This window comes from Ricinus communis, chromosome 4 (genome assembly GCF_019578655.1).
Source record: "Ricinus communis isolate WT05 ecotype wild-type chromosome 4, ASM1957865v1, whole genome shotgun sequence".
Lineage (NCBI taxonomy): Eukaryota > Viridiplantae > Streptophyta > Magnoliopsida > Malpighiales > Euphorbiaceae > Ricinus > Ricinus communis.
In genome coordinates, this window is record NC_063259.1 from 32361602 (window position 1) to 32379230 (window position 17629).

At 36.2% G+C, this 17629-nt stretch overlaps 4 protein-coding genes across 5 annotated transcripts; 2 read left to right on the plus strand and 2 right to left on the minus strand.

Moving 5' to 3' along the window:
* The first annotated feature begins 40 nt into the window (after positions 1-40).
* LOC8259961 (7-dehydrocholesterol reductase) lies at positions 41-5050 on the plus strand. The gene is made up of 13 exons (XM_015715743.3): positions 41-279; positions 679-901; positions 1075-1130; positions 1486-1588; positions 1686-1751; positions 1984-2097; positions 2441-2567; positions 3120-3220; positions 3589-3714; positions 3829-3893; positions 4207-4288; positions 4398-4480; positions 4789-5050. Exons 1-13 carry the CDS (start codon positions 188-190, stop codon positions 4853-4855), a joined length of 1305 nt encoding a protein of 434 aa, XP_015571229.1. The 5' UTR covers positions 41-187; the 3' UTR covers positions 4856-5050.
* A 397-nt stretch (positions 5051-5447) lies between these two features.
* LOC107260843 (protein FAM32A-like) lies at positions 5448-7395 on the plus strand. Of its 2 annotated transcripts, none has more exons than XM_015715745.3 (3): positions 5448-5693; positions 5957-6126; positions 6965-7395. In XM_015715745.3, exons 2-3 carry the CDS (start codon positions 5979-5981, stop codon positions 7225-7227), a joined length of 411 nt encoding a protein of 136 aa, XP_015571231.2. In that variant the 5' UTR covers positions 5448-5693; positions 5957-5978; the 3' UTR covers positions 7228-7395. The 2 variants fall into 2 exon arrangements, with proteins under 2 accessions (XP_015571231.2, XP_015571230.2); XM_015715744.3 differs by having other exon boundaries at positions 5476-5693; positions 5951-6126.
* Positions 7396-7980: 585 nt separating this feature from the next.
* Positions 7981-14977, minus strand: LOC8259960 (V-type proton ATPase catalytic subunit A). The gene is made up of 20 exons (XM_048372539.1): positions 14710-14977; positions 13870-13996; positions 13603-13658; positions 13464-13520; positions 13164-13275; positions 13041-13078; positions 12839-12940; positions 12403-12459; positions 12236-12307; positions 12030-12131; positions 11905-11967; positions 11697-11829; positions 11165-11271; positions 10318-10512; positions 10045-10131; positions 9794-9898; positions 9419-9516; positions 9225-9303; positions 8531-8619; positions 7981-8404 (listed from the first exon to the last, which is right to left on the minus strand). Exons 1-20 carry the CDS (start codon positions 14785-14787, stop codon positions 8290-8292), a joined length of 1872 nt encoding a protein of 623 aa, XP_048228496.1. The 5' UTR covers positions 14788-14977; the 3' UTR covers positions 7981-8289.
* A 676-nt stretch (positions 14978-15653) lies between these two features.
* Positions 15654-17496, minus strand: LOC8259959 (GDSL esterase/lipase At4g18970). The gene is made up of 5 exons (XM_002513272.3): positions 17170-17496; positions 16930-17072; positions 16584-16829; positions 16260-16497; positions 15654-16163 (listed from the first exon to the last, which is right to left on the minus strand). The coding sequence occupies exons 1-5, from the start codon at positions 17420-17422 to the stop codon at positions 15940-15942; spliced, it is 1104 nt and encodes a 367-aa protein (XP_002513318.1). The 5' UTR covers positions 17423-17496; the 3' UTR covers positions 15654-15939.
* Between the last annotated feature and the right edge of the window lie 133 nt (positions 17497-17629).

Consider the following 17629-nt stretch of genomic DNA (forward strand, 5'->3'; position numbering starts at 1 on the left):
AGCCCGACCCGTAAGGAAGGGTAATTCTATTTTAAGGGATCGAATCAATGCGACTGGCAGTGTCAAAACCGAAGACTTTCTTTTTCTATTAGCCAAAGTCAAGCTAAAAAAAAAAAAAAGAAATCATCTTTGCTCAAAGTAGTCGAGTCTCACAGTGCGAGTGAGAGTGAGTGCAAGAGAGAGAAACATGGGAGAAGAGAAGACAGTGCATTCAGCATTGGTGACTTATGCTTCAATGCTTTCGCTTCTCACTTTCTGCCCTCCCTTTGTTATTTTGCTGTAAGATTTTCTCTTTATATTGTTAATCATGATTTACCAGCTTCTTATTCAACTTTTCATTTACTTTTGGGGTGTTCGGATCTTATTAATTCTTTGAGATTCTCAATGCATGTTACTGTGATTAATTGATAACTTATATTTGTTGTTGTTTATCTTTTTTAGATCTAATCAATTCTATGGATTTTTCTCCCCTTTTCTTTTTTTTTTGTTCAATCCGGATTTTAATTTGTTCATATGGATTGCTTGTGCAATAGAGGAGCATGTTATACTCTTTGAGCTTGGCGAATAAATTTGTATTCTTTTGACTACTGTTTATTGCAAGAATTTGAAATAAATATCAAAAACAGATTCCTTTTTCTTAGAAAAAAAATGTTTATTATGTTTTTCTTTCTAACTCAGATGGTACACAATGGTGCATGCTGATGGATCAGTTTCTCAAACTTGGGATTTCTTCAAGCAACAAGGGTTGCAGGGATTTATTAACATTTGGCCAAGACCCACTGCTACAGCTTGGAAAATAATTGCTTGTTATGCTGCATTTGAGGCTGCACTTCAGCTTCTTTTACCTGGCAAAAGGGTGGAGGGCCCTATTTCACCTCAAGGGAACCGACCGATATACAAGGTTACTTTTTGTTCTTTTTGTGGAGCTTACTGATTTTGTCTGTTGTTTGATTGTAACTGCCAATTTTGCAATGAAAATGGTGTGGAAATGCACACTTATTCATTCAACTTTGTTCATATTGTCTTAACTTTCAAATGGTTTAGGCCATAACCTTACATTTATGATTCTTGCAGGCAAATGGTGTGGCAGCATATATAGTAACGCTGGTTACCTATCTGGGCCTTTGGTGGTGAGAGCATTTTTTGCTACAGTCGTTGCATTTAAGCAATGTGATATGATTTAAAGCCTCCTTCTAAGAAGTTGAGATATGATGCTGCTAATTTTGGATATTGCATATCATTTGTGGACTTAGTTGCCCGGATCTTAATGAACAGAATTATCTTATATTGTGATTAAACTATATCTTCTTTGCTTATTTTGTCCTTGTCTGCATGGTTTTGCTTGACAGTACCACATGACATATACTGTAGTAGTACCAGAAAAGCCTTTCTGCCATGTTTACTATGCGACTTATAGAAACACATATTGCCACTATTTGACACAATTTTCAAGTGTAACTAACCCATTCTATGTTTATTCTGCAGGTTTGGGATATTCAACCCCACAATAGTTTATGATCATTTGGGAGAGATATTTTCAGCTCTCATCTTTGGAAGCTTCTTCTTCTGTGTTTATTTGTACATAAAAGTAGGAAGTTCTAAGCCAACAACTTATTCATATGTTAAGTAAACTCTCTTGAATCTCTTATGCAATTTTTTTTTTCTTTTTTTTTTTGTGTTTTAAGGGTCATTTGGCACCATCATCAACAGATTCTGGTTCATGTGGAAACATAATAATGGATTTCTATTGGGTGAGTTCAATCTCCTTGATATATTCACTACACTTGTGCTTATTATTACATGTACATAAGTCAATTCAAACCAATTGCTCTATCTGGGTTTTCTTTGTGTTAGATCTGATATATGGGTTTGCCAAAAGTTTTCTGCATACAAGAAAACATGAAAAGTCATTCATGCCAAACAGACCATTTTGTTAGTCAATGAAGTCATGCTCTTATGCAATTTCTGTTTATTTTGTTGTAGGGCATGGAGCTGTATCCTCGAATTGGAAAGAACTTTGACATCAAAGTTTTCACAAATTGCAGATTTGGGATGATGTCTTGGGCAGTTCTTGCATTGACCTACTGCATTAAGCAGGTAGATGCTTTAGGATATCTTTTCACGAAGTTTTCCCCTTTAACTTTAATCAAACAATTATGTTTGACATGTTCAATTCATGCTGAAAAAGTTTCCACGATAGGCATTACTTCTCTCTGTGTATCAGTGAATCTTAAATGTTCTCCTGTTGAAGTTCCTTTTAGACCTTCCACAATGGCAATTTCTGGTTGGTCTAGCAAATAAGAAGCTACAATCTCTTACCTGTTTATTTTTTGTTTACATATTGAAGCTTGCTACTGTATTTGCAGATATATTCTGAGTTTTCTAATCTAAGCTTTGGAGGTATAAAACATTAAGATATTCAGTTTTCTTTATATTGCAGTATGAGCAGAATGGAAAAGTGGCAGATTCCATGCTTGTAAATACAATATTGATGTTGGTGTATGTTACAAAGTTTTTTTGGTGGGAAGCTGGGTACTGGAATACAATGGATATCGCGCATGATCGAGGTTCATGATCTACTGTTATTTATTTACCCCATTCCTGTTATTAGCAAATGTTTTTTGTGTGCATTAGTACAACCTAGAATGAACTTGTTTGTATAGCTCATATACTTTCACTGTAAAGCAATGTCATGCAGCTTTAACAAATTTCAGAACTGCCTTAATGGTTCAGCATCTTGTAAATTTCTGATTTTCCTGTAAATGTGTAATTTAATTGCTGATATTGGCGTATTGCTGCGTGGAATATTTTGGTTCCAATCTTGGGTTGTCATGCACGTTATTTTTGCTTCATTTAATTTTTTATTTTTCCAATCACCATTTTAACTTCACTTTCTTTGTCCTTGCTGCGAATGATGGTCCCTGGAGCATGATCCTTGTAAAAAATTACATGGCTTAAGTATGTTGTTTATTGTTATCCATCTTGTGTATTTAAAGGACTATCAATTCTTGTTGTATGAGGATACAGCATTTTGTTATAGCATCTTTTCCCACTTTTATTCTCATTGATCCGTAATTTCCTTATTGTTCTTTTTCTTTTTTTCTATTTTGCTTTGGCAGCTGGGTTTTATATTTGCTGGGGATGCTTGGTATGGGTTCCATCCGTATATACTTCTCCTGGCATGTACCTAGTCAACCATCCTTTAAACCTTGGAACTCAGGTAAAGGTGTTCTAGTTTCGTTTAATTGGCTTCCAGCCATGCCTTGATGCTTTTATGATATTTCCCATTGATTGAATAAATTCAATTAGTAAGAGCTTGAGTGTGAAATTGATCATGAAAAGCTCGATATTTAATACATCCTCTTGTGTTGGGTGGACGAGGTTTTGGTTATGCATGAATTTGGTAGAATGGTTCAAATAACAATAATTTTGTATTGTCAAACTCAGGTGTAAGTTACTCGATTTCTAGGCAGAAAGATATTCTTTTAAATATTTTGGCTAGAGCATAAAAGAAGACCACCTATCAGGTCTAGGGCAAGAATAATACAAAAGTTGCATAATTCTGATCTTCCCATCCTATTTTTCCAGCTTGCAGTTTACATCTTGGTGGCAGGCATTCTCTGCATATTTGTCAACTATGATTGTGACAGGCAAAGGCAAGAATTTCGGAGAAAAAATGGCAAATGCTTGGTTTGGGGAAAGGCTCCATCAAAAGTGAGTGATTCCATGACCTTGCTTTGTAATGCTAGATCTATTTGAATTATCCATATATTTTAGCGGCAACAAACAGGCAATGCTCTGTGGTCTAATCTTATACTCGTTTGGCAGATTGTGGCTTCATACACTACAACATCTGGGGAAACAAAAACCAGCCTTCTTTTAACCTCTGGATGGTAAGTATTATAGCTTGTGGGCCATTTTATTTTTGTTTTTGCCAACGGAAGAAGGGGATGGTGAAGGGATGAATTGGCGGTGGTTGATGGAGATAGGAAGCTAATCAAGCTTTGACTTTCTTAATTCTGTGAACTGAACAAGGCACAAAATCTTGTGAAATTCAGCATTAAGTAATTGTGTTGTATCTATGAAGATGCATGAGCATCGTGGCTCACTTCTATGGAGATAGCATGTTCCTTTCCAATACTAGATTTATAGTTTGAGCTGGGTTTGTCACTCGGAAGTAATGATAACTATGGTATGGCCTTGCAGGTGGGGCTTATCTCGTCATTTCCATTATGTACCTGAAATATTAGCTGCTTTTTTCTGGACTGTCCCAGCTCTATTTAATCATGTAAGCATGGGATATTTAAGGATTAATATCACTGTTTCAACCTGGAATGAGCATGTTTTTCAAAATCACCTTCCCTTACGTTTTTTTTTGTTTGTTTTATGTTTTGCAGTTTCTACCCTACTTCTATGTGACATTTCTTACCATCCTTCTTTTTGATCGAGCTAAAAGGGATGATGATCGATGCAGATCCAAGTAAGTGCTGAGCTCATCAGTAATCAACTCTATTCTATCATTTTCGAGCACCTATATGAATTTTGATTATTCATCAAGTATCAGATATGAAAACTAAATAAAAGAGTGTAACTTGGCCCTGGAAACCTCTCAAACCCACCCGTGCTTGAAAGAGAAAATGTATTATGTCCACTAGAATGCCCTTTGCAATTTTCAAACAGTTGGAGCCAGGTTAATTAGTTGGTACTTAGTGAGAGACCATTTTACAAATGTTAGCGTAAGCGATTTATAAAAGTTACATAGAACTCATGAGACAGTTCTGCTTGCAGGTATGGAAAGTACTGGAAGTTGTACTGCGAGAAGGTTCGCTATCGAATCATTCCTGGAATCTACTGAGACATCTCTTGTAGACGTAGATGAGTGGCATATTGCAAGAATCAGGTTTCGCCAGTTTATATGTGAGGAGTGGCCAAGGATGCGGTGTAGTAACAATGTTCTTTTCTAATTGCCTTTAACAGGTTGTGAGACTGTACTGAAGGGTTGTGTTGAACGTTTTGGCTCAATAATTTCATAATGTATGTTTTGTTGTCAGGTTCCTTTTCTCCATTTTTTTTTCTTTGTGCTGGCGATGCATGTTTTATTTGGGAAGGGAGAAAATACAGAAGAGAAAAAAGAGTAATTGAAAGATACTATTTTAAGACTGATTTCTTTGTTTGGGGATTCTTATGTTTGTCAAGAAAGCGGCCAACAGATTCGATGTTCTCTTTTCTTCTTTTAAAAAATAAATATTTATTTTTAAATTTTCATATTCAAAATTGGAAATTAAATTTACTAATAATTTATTACATTAAAAGTTGGGAAATCGTAACATAATTTTAAGATTATATGTTCTGACATTTTAGAGTTAAGACTTTATATATTCTTAAGACTGCATCCATAATTTTTATTCTTTTTCTTTTCTCGATTAACTAAATTAAGATTTTATATTATTTTTTATTTTTTATACCACTTATAATAGTTGAATCAAAATATTCATGTCTATGACAATACCTTTATTATGCGGGTCGGATGCCTAGGATTAGGAAAACAATCGGGCCGCAGCCCGGGTACCTACAATAAAATTAGGTCACAGTCTGCTTTAGAAATATACGGAGAAGGGTAGACCGAATCCTGTTCAAAGATATCTTCTTTTGACTTTGATTGAGGGAGTAGAGAGTGGATTTGCAGTTTTTTGGTACGCTATTAGACTTTACCTGAATCTATTTTCTGTAATTCTTTTTGTTTTCGATTGATCGCTTTCTCTATATCCTCTTGTGTAGTTTCGATCAAAAGTTCTGAGTTTGTAATTTTTGTCTAAGGATCTATTATCATTCAGAATGTATTAGCTCTTCTGTGCATTTACAGGGATTACTAACAAACTATCTGATATAGATTTCACTAAGGTTTGGTGGTTTATTTCTCTTTGATTCATGAGTAACTCTTTTGTTATAGTTGTAGGTAGTTTGGGTGATTGGGGAAGATGTCAGCATATGAGAATGTCGTTGGTGGAAAGCTGAAGCTGAAGGGGAAAGCCTTGAATGTGAAGGCTGGTGGGATGAAGAAGAAAAAGAAACATAAGCAGCACCAAGATGAAGTTTCTCAAGTCGTCAACAAAGAGCTTTTAGAAGGTTTTCTTTACTTTCTTCTTTCTTTCGTTCGCTGATTCAAATTTGTTTCTTCAATGCATAATTATTATGTCAAACATGCTCAAAGATTGTGAATGTTATATTCTAAAGTCGCCTATATGTGTGTGTGTGTGAACCGGGCAAGCTTGTGTTATGGACATAATTTCTTGTATTAAGTTAGTCTATAATGTCTGAGGACCAAACCCACTACATGGAATTAGCTGATCTTAGTCTTAATCTGAGTATAATTATGAGGAGAAAGAATTACCAGTCCTCTACCTCTAATGTTTTGAGATAACTTCTGTATAAACTAGTATTGTAGGTTCTTGTTTTACTTTGTTTTGTTTTATTTTATTTTTTTTGGCGGGCAAAATATGATCTACCTCGTATGGAACTTCTGCAATTCTTTTGTCATCATGGAAGAAAGTAGCATGTTAACCTCTGGGTTTAGAGGCCTCTAGTCTGATTGCAATTTTAGCTAATGGGCTTCAACATTTTCATGGATCATTTTTCGGTTTAGAGCATTTTTCTGTGATATTTTAATCATCTATCTACTTTTGCTAAAAAGAAAGTCCTGAGTGAAGTGGGAATCTGATGATTCATTATTGTGGTTTTGTCTAACATTTTACTAGAAGAAGCCGATTTTTCTTGAAGTACTCTCTGTACCTTGTTATTCTGCTTGCATGGCGTCATCCTTGATTTGAATAAATTTCTGACAATTGCCAATACTTGAGCTGATGCTGCCGATCAGTTGATATTATACTATTTCCTGTGTTTGTTTGAGCATCTATTTTCTACCTGCAGTTTACAATCATGAATGATTTTCCGGTACATGGTGCAGGTCAAAACACAGAAGAATTAGCTGCACCTAGTGAGGATGGTGTAAATGAAAGTGACAAATTGGGTGAAGAAGGGAAGACTGCTTCTTATGATGATTATATGACACCTGCGGAGAGACGATACATGGAGCAAAGAGAGAAGATTGATATTCATAGGATGGCGAAGGAAGCTAATAAATCTCACCGTGACAGGATTCAAGATTTCAACCAGTACTTGGCCAATATGAGTGAGCATTATGACATTCCTAAAGTTGGTCCTGGCTGAAAGATCCTCTGCCTCTGCTCCATACAAGAAGGCTGCCCTTTCCTAAATAAGTTCCTGTAACAGCTTAGGGAGAACTTTTTCTAATTTCCTTTTTATTTGTAATTATAATTTCAATTTATGATGTGCGAAAATTTCTTGATGGGAGTTGAAATAACTTGAATTTCTAAACTGAGTCGCTGACAAAATAACTTGAATTTGTCCGCTATCAGAATTCTTCTTGATCGGAGTTGAAATTACTTGAATTTGTCCACACCCCAAGATCTTCCTGATCGGAGTAGAAATAACTTGAATTTGTACACTACCAAAATCCTTCATCATCGGAGTCTTGCCAGATTTCCTGCTGCTTGTAATTGAAACCTTTAACACGAACTGCGCCACTATCTTACTAAAAGATGCCGCCTAAACCTTGAACATCTTGTACAATATTATACAAAAAAAAAAAAAAAAAAAACACATTTTTGTATGCTTTTTGCAAAGCGTAACTGCCAGATGTTTCATGCCTTTTCCGGAGCTCCACCGCTATAGCAATTTTTCGACATTGACCAAGACCTCTAAACCCAACACGCATCATTCCCCTTCCTTTTTCTTCATTCTTCTCTTTGAACGCCAATTATAAGAACCCCAAACGACAAAGTGGACGAAATCGAACAGGAAGACATACGTGATTATTGAACTTTCTATCCACATACGTATTTTGTCAGATTTTATGAGTCATCCAAAACGAATGACAAGAGACGGGATTATTGCCCGATATGAGAAGGAAAGAGGAACATATGATTGATAATAAATTAAATCAATACAAATTGGCATCAATTGAATACATACCTTATTGCATAAATACATATTGAACAGTTTCTGGTCCTCTGCTGCCCAATACAACTTCATATTAAATAACAATACCATATAATAAACTACCATAACCCAACTAGAAACTATGCCCAAGCATAGCACCACAAACAGGGATCTACCAACACTGTCTTCACAGAATAAAACAGATAAGAGAAACCAAGTGCTGGTCCACACTTCTAGACTCCTGACAAATCAAAATTTCAAACTCCTTGATCATCGGGTCTCATCCTCCAGTGCACGGAAACCTGCAGTTAGATCATCATGCAACTTGTTGAATTTGGCCACAAGAGCTGCTTCTCCTTCTGCTGGATCCTCAAATTTCTGAGACCTGCAATATTGATAGATGGTCGGATCAGAACATGTATGTATTTCTCTGTATGTTCTTCCACTGTTGAACATATTTGTTATCTTTTTACAAGTATAACTTGAACTAGATTTCGCTAGCATCACTTACACTAATCGGTAGAACAGATCTCCCAACCGATGCTTGATGAGACTGTAAGTAATCTTTTGGCCATCCATACCAGCTGCTCTCTCCACAGCCTACAAGTTTCAAAAACCCAAAACATGCTTTATGAGTCATAAGCTTCAGACTTTAGAGCAGGTAAGTTGAAGCTTTACATTTCAAGCCTGCAAGGCTTTTCATTTTTCAATAGTAAGAAGGATTCACATTCTTCTTATAAAGAAATCTATCCTAACACCAGATCCTGCATACATCCACCAATTAACAAGCCTCCCTGCTCCCTATCTATAAAGGATACAACATATAGAGCAAAATAATGAGGATCACAATGACCAACCAATTAACAAAAGAACGCTCTCCACCATGACCAACAATATTTCCCAGCTCCTTTCTTATCCATATTCTCAGCAAAAATGAGGATCGCCATAAAAATTACACCATGGCTAACATCACACTATGGGTAAAATATCAAATTGAGGCAATGGAAGGGGATACAAAGAGTAATGCTTAAGAAACAAATCCAAAGCACTTCTCTATCCTTCATTCATTCATTTAATCTAGGAGGCTTAAAACTGAGAAGGAAAAAAGAAGAGAGAGAAAAGCAAGGGGCAAAAGACAATGGTTGAAATATCAGACTGGGACCATAAATTAATTTTATGGTGAGATGCATGGTGAGTAGATTTACCTGATTGGCCAAATTGTAAAAATGTATTATGTTGCGCATCATCCAAACAGACTTGTAGAAAGGACAAAACTTGTCATATCTGTCACAGCCATCCAAAAGACGCTATCAGAACTACAGCATTAATATATGAATAAGAAATCAACTGGAATCCTTCAGATATATTTAATAAAGACATCAGGAAAGCTGAAGCTTACGGAGTGAATGCATTCTGAGCAAGATAGTCTTCCCTCAAAAGCTTTGCAGTCTCCAGCGTAATCTTATCTGCTTCAGCTAAAGCATCCTTTCCCACAAGCTGCATTGCAGAAAAGCATTGATATTCAATAATGAGAAGAATCAAGTAACATTCTACATCATCTAATTTTTAAGGGTGCAGAAAGGGATAAGTAACAATCTGATACATTTACAGCTCTGAGTCAAAAGAAAAATGATTACTAAACAGTATGCCCATCAAATAAAGCTCATGATATTTCCATCTATATCATGTCTAAAAATTAAGGGAGATTATATTTTCTACTCATCTTGGCCATGGAGAATGTGGAATAAAAGAAATCTTGGAATCATAAACCTACTTGGACAATTTCGTTCAAGTCATCTTCTCTCTGAAGCACTTCTCGAGCCTTTGTCCTGATGTTGATAAAATCAGGATCAAATTGTTCGTAGAAAGACTCCAATGCCTGGAAAACAAAGAGAGACAATTGAACAAATAACAATGACATAAGCATGAAGTTTAGGGCTCATAATAATAGGTACTAAAATCATTAAAATAATAAGGAAAGATGTTGCTTCATGCTCAAGAATGGTGCGCAAATTGTATGCATACCGATGAATACTTCGAATAGGAAATGAGCCAGTTTACAGAAGGGAAATGCTTCCTCTGGGCAAGTTTCTTGTCCAAACCCCAGAAGACCTGCAAAATTATAAAAAAACAACTTCATAAAAGATAATGAGAAGCTGAGTTTGTTCTGAATATAAGAACATTGGTTCGGTTGCGTCCATGCCATACAAGAAGAGTTGCTGCCTAAATTGCAATTGTTCATCAGCGTTGCACCATTATTACAAAAGAAGAATCACTTCACAGATGAAGTTTAAATACCTGGACAATGCTGAGGGTAGCAGATGTAACAGGGTCTGAAAAATCTCCACCAGGTGGAGAAACAGCACCAACAATTGTGACACTACCGGAACGTTCTGGCGACCCCAAACATTTTACTTTACCAGCACGTTCATAAAATGAGGCCAGACGTGCTGCTAAGTAAGCAGGATATCCACTATCTGCCGGCATTTCTGCCTGCAAGAGAAATTAAGTACAAGGAATTAGAGATACCTAATGTATTTTTTGCAGCAAGCTTGAAATAGTTTACATAATAAATCGCAATCCCCAGCTATATTCATCCATCTAATAATAATCATCCAATATACAAATTTTAAACCTTGCATGCTCAAATCATATTATAGCTATCAAAGGTAAAAATATATTAACTGCGTACAACTGGAATACAACAGATTAATAATATGAAGGCATTGATACCTTGAAGATCAGACTTAATGATGCATTTCACATATGATTCTGTGACCAGTTCATCATTATTGTATTTATAGTTAGACAAATAGATGCTCAGACATCATCCAACCTCTGATAAATAATAGGTATAATATTCATTATTAATTAAACTCAGCAATTTCCATATCAGTCGTTCAACTAATAGGTACATCATGTTTTGAGACTCAAGGTTATGCTGGATGAAAATGCTAGACTTGGGTTTAATTCTATAGAACTTGAGGGTAGGTACTTGAGGGTCCATAAAAGACACCTACCAGGCCCAACAATTTGCAATCAAACCATGGCATTATTAACAAGAAAAATTCACAAGCATCAAGAGATATTTCAAAGTGTCTAGCAAATTATATCATTAACCAAACTAAAAATGAGAGGAGCTAACCAGCCGCCCAGAGATTTCACGCAATGCTTCTGCCCAACGAGATGTTGAATCTGCCATCATGCTGACATTGTAACCCATATCTCTGAAGTATTCAGCTATCGTGATTCCTGGAACAACATACAAACCCGTAAGTTGAAGAACAAAAAGAAAAGTAGACTGTAGGAAATCAAAGGGAAAAAAAAAACTAGAATCAAAGGGAAAAAGCTCTTAATAGATATATCAAACTAATATCCCTCAAGTTATAAAGATATGACACATGAAATCAAAAGGTTAGCATGAACAGATACATTATCTGGAGAACAAGAATGAGACATATATATATATGTTCTTTCTTGTAAATCCTTAATATAAGCATACGTTTATTTACTTTTCAACACTTCAAAATAATAAACTCTCATGCCCCCCAAAATACTATATGATCTCCATGCTTACTGAATTGAAATAATAAGCATAAGAAAAGAATCTGCTTCACAGATTAAATCATCAGACAATTATTAGCATGCCAAAATACTAAATGAAAAACTAGGGTTACCTGTGTAAATTGAAGCCTCACGAGCAGCCACAGGCATATTAGAAGTGTTGGCCACAAGTGTTGTGCGCTTCATAACAGATTCTTCACGACCATCAGGCAATGTCATTGTCAATTGTGGAAAATCCATAAGCACCTGAATGATTGATCACATTAAGAATCTCACTACCATTAAAGAGCTATTAAAAAACAGATTGAGATGGTTTGAGACCTCTGCCATTTCATTTCCTCTTTCTCCACACCCAACATAAACTACGGTATCTGAGTTAGAGTACTGCACAAACAATACTAATCAACCTAATTTGGTCAATTGATAAATGAAATAACAAATTCCACCTTGGAAAGAGCTTGACTAATGACAGTTTTCCCGCACCCAAATGCCCCAGGTATAGCGCAAGTTCCACCAAGAACTGAAGGGAAAAGGGCATCAAGAACACGCTGATTTGAAACAAAGTCATCAGTAAGTCATTTCTCAAAGAGAGACAGAAAATATAATAGATAAAAGACAAAACATAAAGCATGCACAGTGGTGCATTCACTACCTGGCCAGTAAGTAGAGGGGTATCAGCAGCAAGCTTTGATGCAACAGGTCTTGGTGTACGTACTGGCCAAGTCTGCAGACAAGCAAGCACATAGGGAACATAAACTTCATAATTTAATAAAAAAGCATATGATCAACTTTGCATTTCCACAAACACAGATCACAAACCTGAAGCATAGTAAACTGCTTCTTCACACCCTGAAACTCAAGCTCCAAAACAGTGTCCTGAAAAGGTAGAAGAAATCAGTACAATTTCCAATAAAAGATTTTTTTAAGAAAAACATCAATGCAAGTTTGCCAGATCCACACATCTCAGAGAAAACATGGTAGTTAAGTCTCTAAGACAATCTAAAAAAATTCAAGACAAATGTATAATGACAGATCACTTCCGGCAGCTTACCTAATTAAATGTCCCATACTCGACAAGCCCGTGTTTTAAATTATTTTATAAAGAAAATTTGTGGAAATTATATATAAAAATCATGGAAGATATCTGTACTTAATTTTATGACACCAAAGCATTTATTTCAGAATAATAGAATGTCATGCAAACACACATTACAATAATGACCCGAATAATGTGGAAAAATAGATAGAGGCAAACCTTCAATGAATATTGACCAGGCGGCGCAATGTAAGTGATTTTGCCCATAGCATCAGGTGGAAGTACAACATGATGTTGCATTAGACTGTTTTCAAAGACAGTCTGCAATGGTAAAATACACACACGAGATTTTAGATCAAAATCAATGCACGCATATGGCAACCATACTATTTAGAAGAAAGCATATAAACAGTTAACTTACTGCATATAAGTCTCCGCCAGTGACAAGATCTCCTTCACCTGTAGCCACATAAGATTTGGGGGAATCATGCACCAGAAATTTGAGGTACAACCATCATCAAAGCTAAATTTATTCATTTATTACCTATTTTTTTAGGCTGAAATTCCCAGAGTAAATCTTTGTCAAGAGCTGGAACAGAGACACCGCGAGGGATATAGACATCACCAGATCTTTTGGCAATGGTTTTCAAAGGCCTCTATTTTTATTTTTATTTTAAAAAAAAAAAAATAATAAAGTCAGATAATGACTAACCACTGCCATTGCAATTGATTAATGCATTGTTCAAACTCAAAAGACCAAGTACAAAATTCAACAATAAGAGGAACAAAGTGAGAATTCTAAACCAGATATGAAGAACAAAGACACATGCAGGTGCTAGCAAACCTGAATTCCATCAAATATGTTCCCTAGTATTCCTGGTCCCAACTCCACAGATAGAGGCTGTAAGATCAACATACAATTTATAAGCAAACATTGTCACTGTACCAACTAGAAAGCAGTAAAGGCGAGGTAATAAACTGACTTTGTGTGTCCGAAGGACAGGGTCATTCACTGTCAAACCAGCTGTTTCCTCATAAACTGACATCAAAAGGACAAAATTCTCTCTGTTAAATTTTTTTGACTTATGTCACATACACATACGCACAGAAACAGACTCAAGAACGGAAAAACATATATTTCTAATATCGAGAAACAAATTCGAGCAAAAATGTTGTTGAGATGGTAACTATTTATAAACAGAAAGCTAGAAATAGAAGAGAAGTGATAGTCAATCATAATAGAAGAGAACCTTGAATTGTAGCAGAATCTCCTTCCAGCCGAATGATTTCACCAATTAGTTTGTCATGGCCAACACGTACCAATTCATACATAGCAGCACCAGCCATGCCATCTGCGACCACGACTGGTCCTGATACCTACCAAACCATGTAGTGCAACAAGAAAAACGAAAATAAGTCAAGACGCATCTAACCTGGTAGTAATCTTGCCTGATAGACTATAAGAAATAAACTATAAGAGAAGATTTAGTTTAAAGTCGATACAGAGAAAAGTTTGAAAATCAAGTGAGCATTAAAATGGGTTTACACAATGAAAAATGACAGAAATGATCTAGTGATCAGCCGAAGCAGTGATTTAGCTTGAGGGAATTAGCTAACAGTAGCGCAATGATGCAACAGTTGGGATCTTCAGTTTTCTATTGTGTTTCTCTCATTGTAACAAAAAGATGTTATAGCGTGATAAAACACTAAAATTATCAGATCGAGTCTAAGCAGTAGACGATCGCAACTTAATTGCAATTGAATAGTTGTAAGCAGTTGAGAAGCCATTTCATCATTCGTGAAATGGATATCATTAATGTCAGAGAAATATCAAGAGAACAATAGCTGTGAGTGTAGTAATTTTTGTAGCAGATCCAATTTCTTGGCAGATCCATTTGCTCAAATTAAAGCATGAAAATAGCGATTAGAGAAAAAGGATGTCATTATCGTCAACGAAAGCGATCGAGTTAGAACAGGTTCAATTAAATAAGATCCAACTGGAGTTGAAAGAATAGCAAAAACGAAAGACATAAAAAATAGAATCGATCTGAGTAGTTGAAATTAAAGGAAAGGAAAGGAAAGAGGAGCACCTTACGAACGTAACCATACTCGCTCTCCTTCTCAGAATCTTCGAATGTTGTCAATCGAGCACCGTACACTGACGGCATTATGGCAGAGAAAGAAAATAGAAGATTGATTAAAAGCCCTTGCTAGGGTTTCAACTGGAAGACAGGGAATTCGAAGATGGTGATGATACAGAGATAAAGAAGAGAAGAGATTGTTGATTTAATCAAAGGAGAGAAAAGAGAAAACACAGAGTCGATTATGATTAAGGGAGCTTCTTGAGTTTCGTACTGGTCGATAGCGAGTGATAGGGTGCATGTGTGTTTAGTATCATCCTATGCGCTCACCCACTTATAGGTTGCCACCTACGGCCTTTTAGGAATTTTGGATAAGTGATGTATTATAAAGCTATTTTATGTTTGATTTTTAATATATGGTATGTATTGTGTACATATTGCGTGGAAAATTTGGGATCGTGCGAGAGTACATAAAACTGAAAGGGCAGTATCGTCTTTCCAAAAATTCTTCTTACTTTAGGGGAAGGGAAAAAAAAGGGACGTGTCTTTTTGGAGTATCCACATTATTATCACTGGAACTAATAAAATTTGTTGACGAGTAAGATAAGATGCCTTTTTGCAGTTTCACGACAACTGCCACAACAACTGAATTATAAATAACAACGATTAACCTACCCATGTATGTGTTCTTCTTCTGGGGACGAAAATGAAATTAAAATATTTATTAACAATTAAAATGAAACCGATGTTAAGAGGCATTGCTTCCACTTGAATGTCAGATAAAGTATATTACTGAGAGCAGAAGGTCAGGTGATTGAGCTGTGTATATATATTTATGCAAGTCGACATCCCATTAATTGTTGAGGAAATTCCACGGGCTGGACAACCAACCATTTTAGTCATAATAATGGAAATTATGCCAAAAAAACACACACAAAGTGATGTTCCCGGGGTCTGCAACTTCAGTTATATTAATTGTATTATAGATCAATCATCAATACATATTACATGATATGAAATTTCAAAAGCATCTGTTTCTCTCTTGCGCATGCTTTAGCTTGCAAGTGTCTTTATATAGAGCAGCAGGCCCTGGTTCGTTGATATCCTCTAAAAGAAATTAACAAACAAGCAAAAAACATTTTTAAGAAAAATAACTTCCCCTGCAATGGAAGCATCAATGAAATTTCCTCATAAAAATGACATTCCTCTCATCCGACCACACTCACAAAAGAACATTAACTACGATCGAACCAGGCGACTGATATCAACTGGGTAAGTATCAGAAGGAGACTGAGACTTGTATGCTCTTTCTGCAATTATCTTATAAGCAGCCTCCGTCTGATGAACTGCATCCCACCACATGTACTCATTCCTGTTGTCACAGCTTCTACCATGCGGAATACATGTTGTAATGCCAACTCGTTCCTCTACTTTACAGCATGCCGCATCTGTCACCTTGAAACCTGAAACCAATCACAGCCCCCAAATCAAACATATATAGTGTAGGCAACAGATCAAATAATTATAGTCACTGAGTTGGGTTTTCTTAAAAAGCTTACGAGATAATGAAGATCTAGATATCCCATAGGTGTTGACCGACATAAATTTGGAATTTGTTAGATTTTTATTGAGGCCATCAACAAGTTGTCTAAGCCTGCTGTTGAAAATGCTGATTGAATGTGTCCTTTCCTCTACACATTTGCCTGCGCTCCGAGAGGCTTTAGTAGCAGAAGGAGAGCAATCGAGTGGAGGTATTCCAAAGACTGCAATCTTCCTGGCTCCGAGGTTGTAAAGGGTCTAGGACCAACCAATTATAGCAATAGTGAGTTCGAGAAAGAAAAAGAGAACTTAAAATAAGGAGTATGGGGTATATGAACACGAACCGTCAACTGTAGAGTGAATTTTTGAATGAGTTTAGTGGCAAATTGCTCAGGAGAATAACGGGAGCTTGTATTGTAGAGTAATGGCAAAAAATAGTTGCCGATATAGTCGTTGTCGCCTATTGCAACAGTGTATAAGCACTTGTTAAGGTGGTTTTTAGCGGCGTCTTTGTTGCCTAATATGCTTGCAATGCGTGAGACTGCAGTTTGATGATTCTGTAGCTGCCCATCCATGCAGATTCGTGCGCCCTGGAGACATTCATTTTTTGTTGTTTTTCTTTTCAGAAAAAAAGCAGATGCAGACGTATAAATAATATGTGATTAATGTGTGTGTTAAAGTTATAGTTACCACATGCTTCGAGGTTTCTTTAAGAATCCCAGAAGAACCAGAGGCATAATTTACACCTTTGAGTATGTCATTATTAGGGGCACGTTGATGATAACTTGCATTTGCAAACGGCGGGATGAAATCCTTGAATCCAAGAAATTTAGCTGCAGCAAACAGACATTAATTGTTGTGTGTTCCCTCTCTGTATTTTCGGTCGGTGTTTAATTAATTAAAGAGAAGAGAAATGGAAAAGGAACTGACCTAAGAAGTCACCAGTGGTGCGACCATTTGTGAATCTTCCAGTAGGTCCTTGGGGAAAATCAATTCCATAAGGGCGATAGTTGGCTCTAGCCAGCGTTATAAGACGGTTATTATTGCCATTGTCGTAATAGGAAGCTCCAAAAATGAAGTAGCAAGGCACCTGTGGGTTTCCACTTGCCAAAGTTGACGACAACTTCAGTGTCACCGCCAGCACCAAAAACACTGCAGACCTCATGCTTTTTGAAATAAACATTTTGATGATTGAACCCTCAAAAAGAATAATAATTAAAAAATAGATTAGTAGTAAAATTGAGTGTAATAAATGAGTCGATGGGAAGGTGATATATATATATATATATATATAGAGAGAGAGAGAGAGAGAGAGATGATGAGGAATTTGACTATAAAATATTAAGAATAGGCAAAGCCGGGTGAGTTGGCGAAGGAATTGGATCGCCTT

Coding starts and splice junctions, on each gene's coding strand:
- LOC8259959 (XM_002513272.3), bottom strand. CDS start 17,422: ATGTTTATTTCAAAAAGCATGAGGTCTGCAGTGTTTTTGGTGCTGGCG. Junction 17,073..17,169: donor CACCACTGGTGACTTCTTAG/GTCAGTTCCTTT, acceptor TGTTTGCTGCAG/CTAAATTTCTTGGATTCAAG. Junction 16,498..16,583: donor AATTCACTCTACAGTTGACG/GTTCGTGTTCAT, acceptor GGTTGGTCCTAG/ACCCTTTACAACCTCGGAGC.
- LOC8259961 (XM_015715743.3), top strand. CDS start 188: ATGGGAGAAGAGAAGACAGTGCATTCAGCATTGGTGACTTATGCTTCA. Junction 1,131..1,485: donor ACCTATCTGGGCCTTTGGTG/GTGAGAGCATTT, acceptor TTTATTCTGCAG/GTTTGGGATATTCAACCCCA. Junction 2,568..3,119: donor GGATATCGCGCATGATCGAG/GTTCATGATCTA, acceptor TTGCTTTGGCAG/CTGGGTTTTATATTTGCTGG.
- LOC107260843 (XM_015715745.3), top strand. CDS start 5,979: ATGTCAGCATATGAGAATGTCGTTGGTGGAAAGCTGAAGCTGAAGGGG. Junction 6,127..6,964: donor CAACAAAGAGCTTTTAGAAG/GTTTTCTTTACT, acceptor TACATGGTGCAG/GTCAAAACACAGAAGAATTA.
- LOC8259960 (XM_048372539.1), bottom strand. CDS start 14,787: ATGCCGTCAGTGTACGGTGCTCGATTGACAACATTCGAAGATTCTGAG. Junction 13,997..14,709: donor AGTATGGTTACGTTCGTAAG/GTGCTCCTCTTT, acceptor ATGGTTTGGTAG/GTATCAGGACCAGTCGTGGT. Junction 12,132..12,235: donor CCCCTCTACTTACTGGCCAG/GTAGTGAATGCA, acceptor GTTTCAAATCAG/CGTGTTCTTGATGCCCTTTT.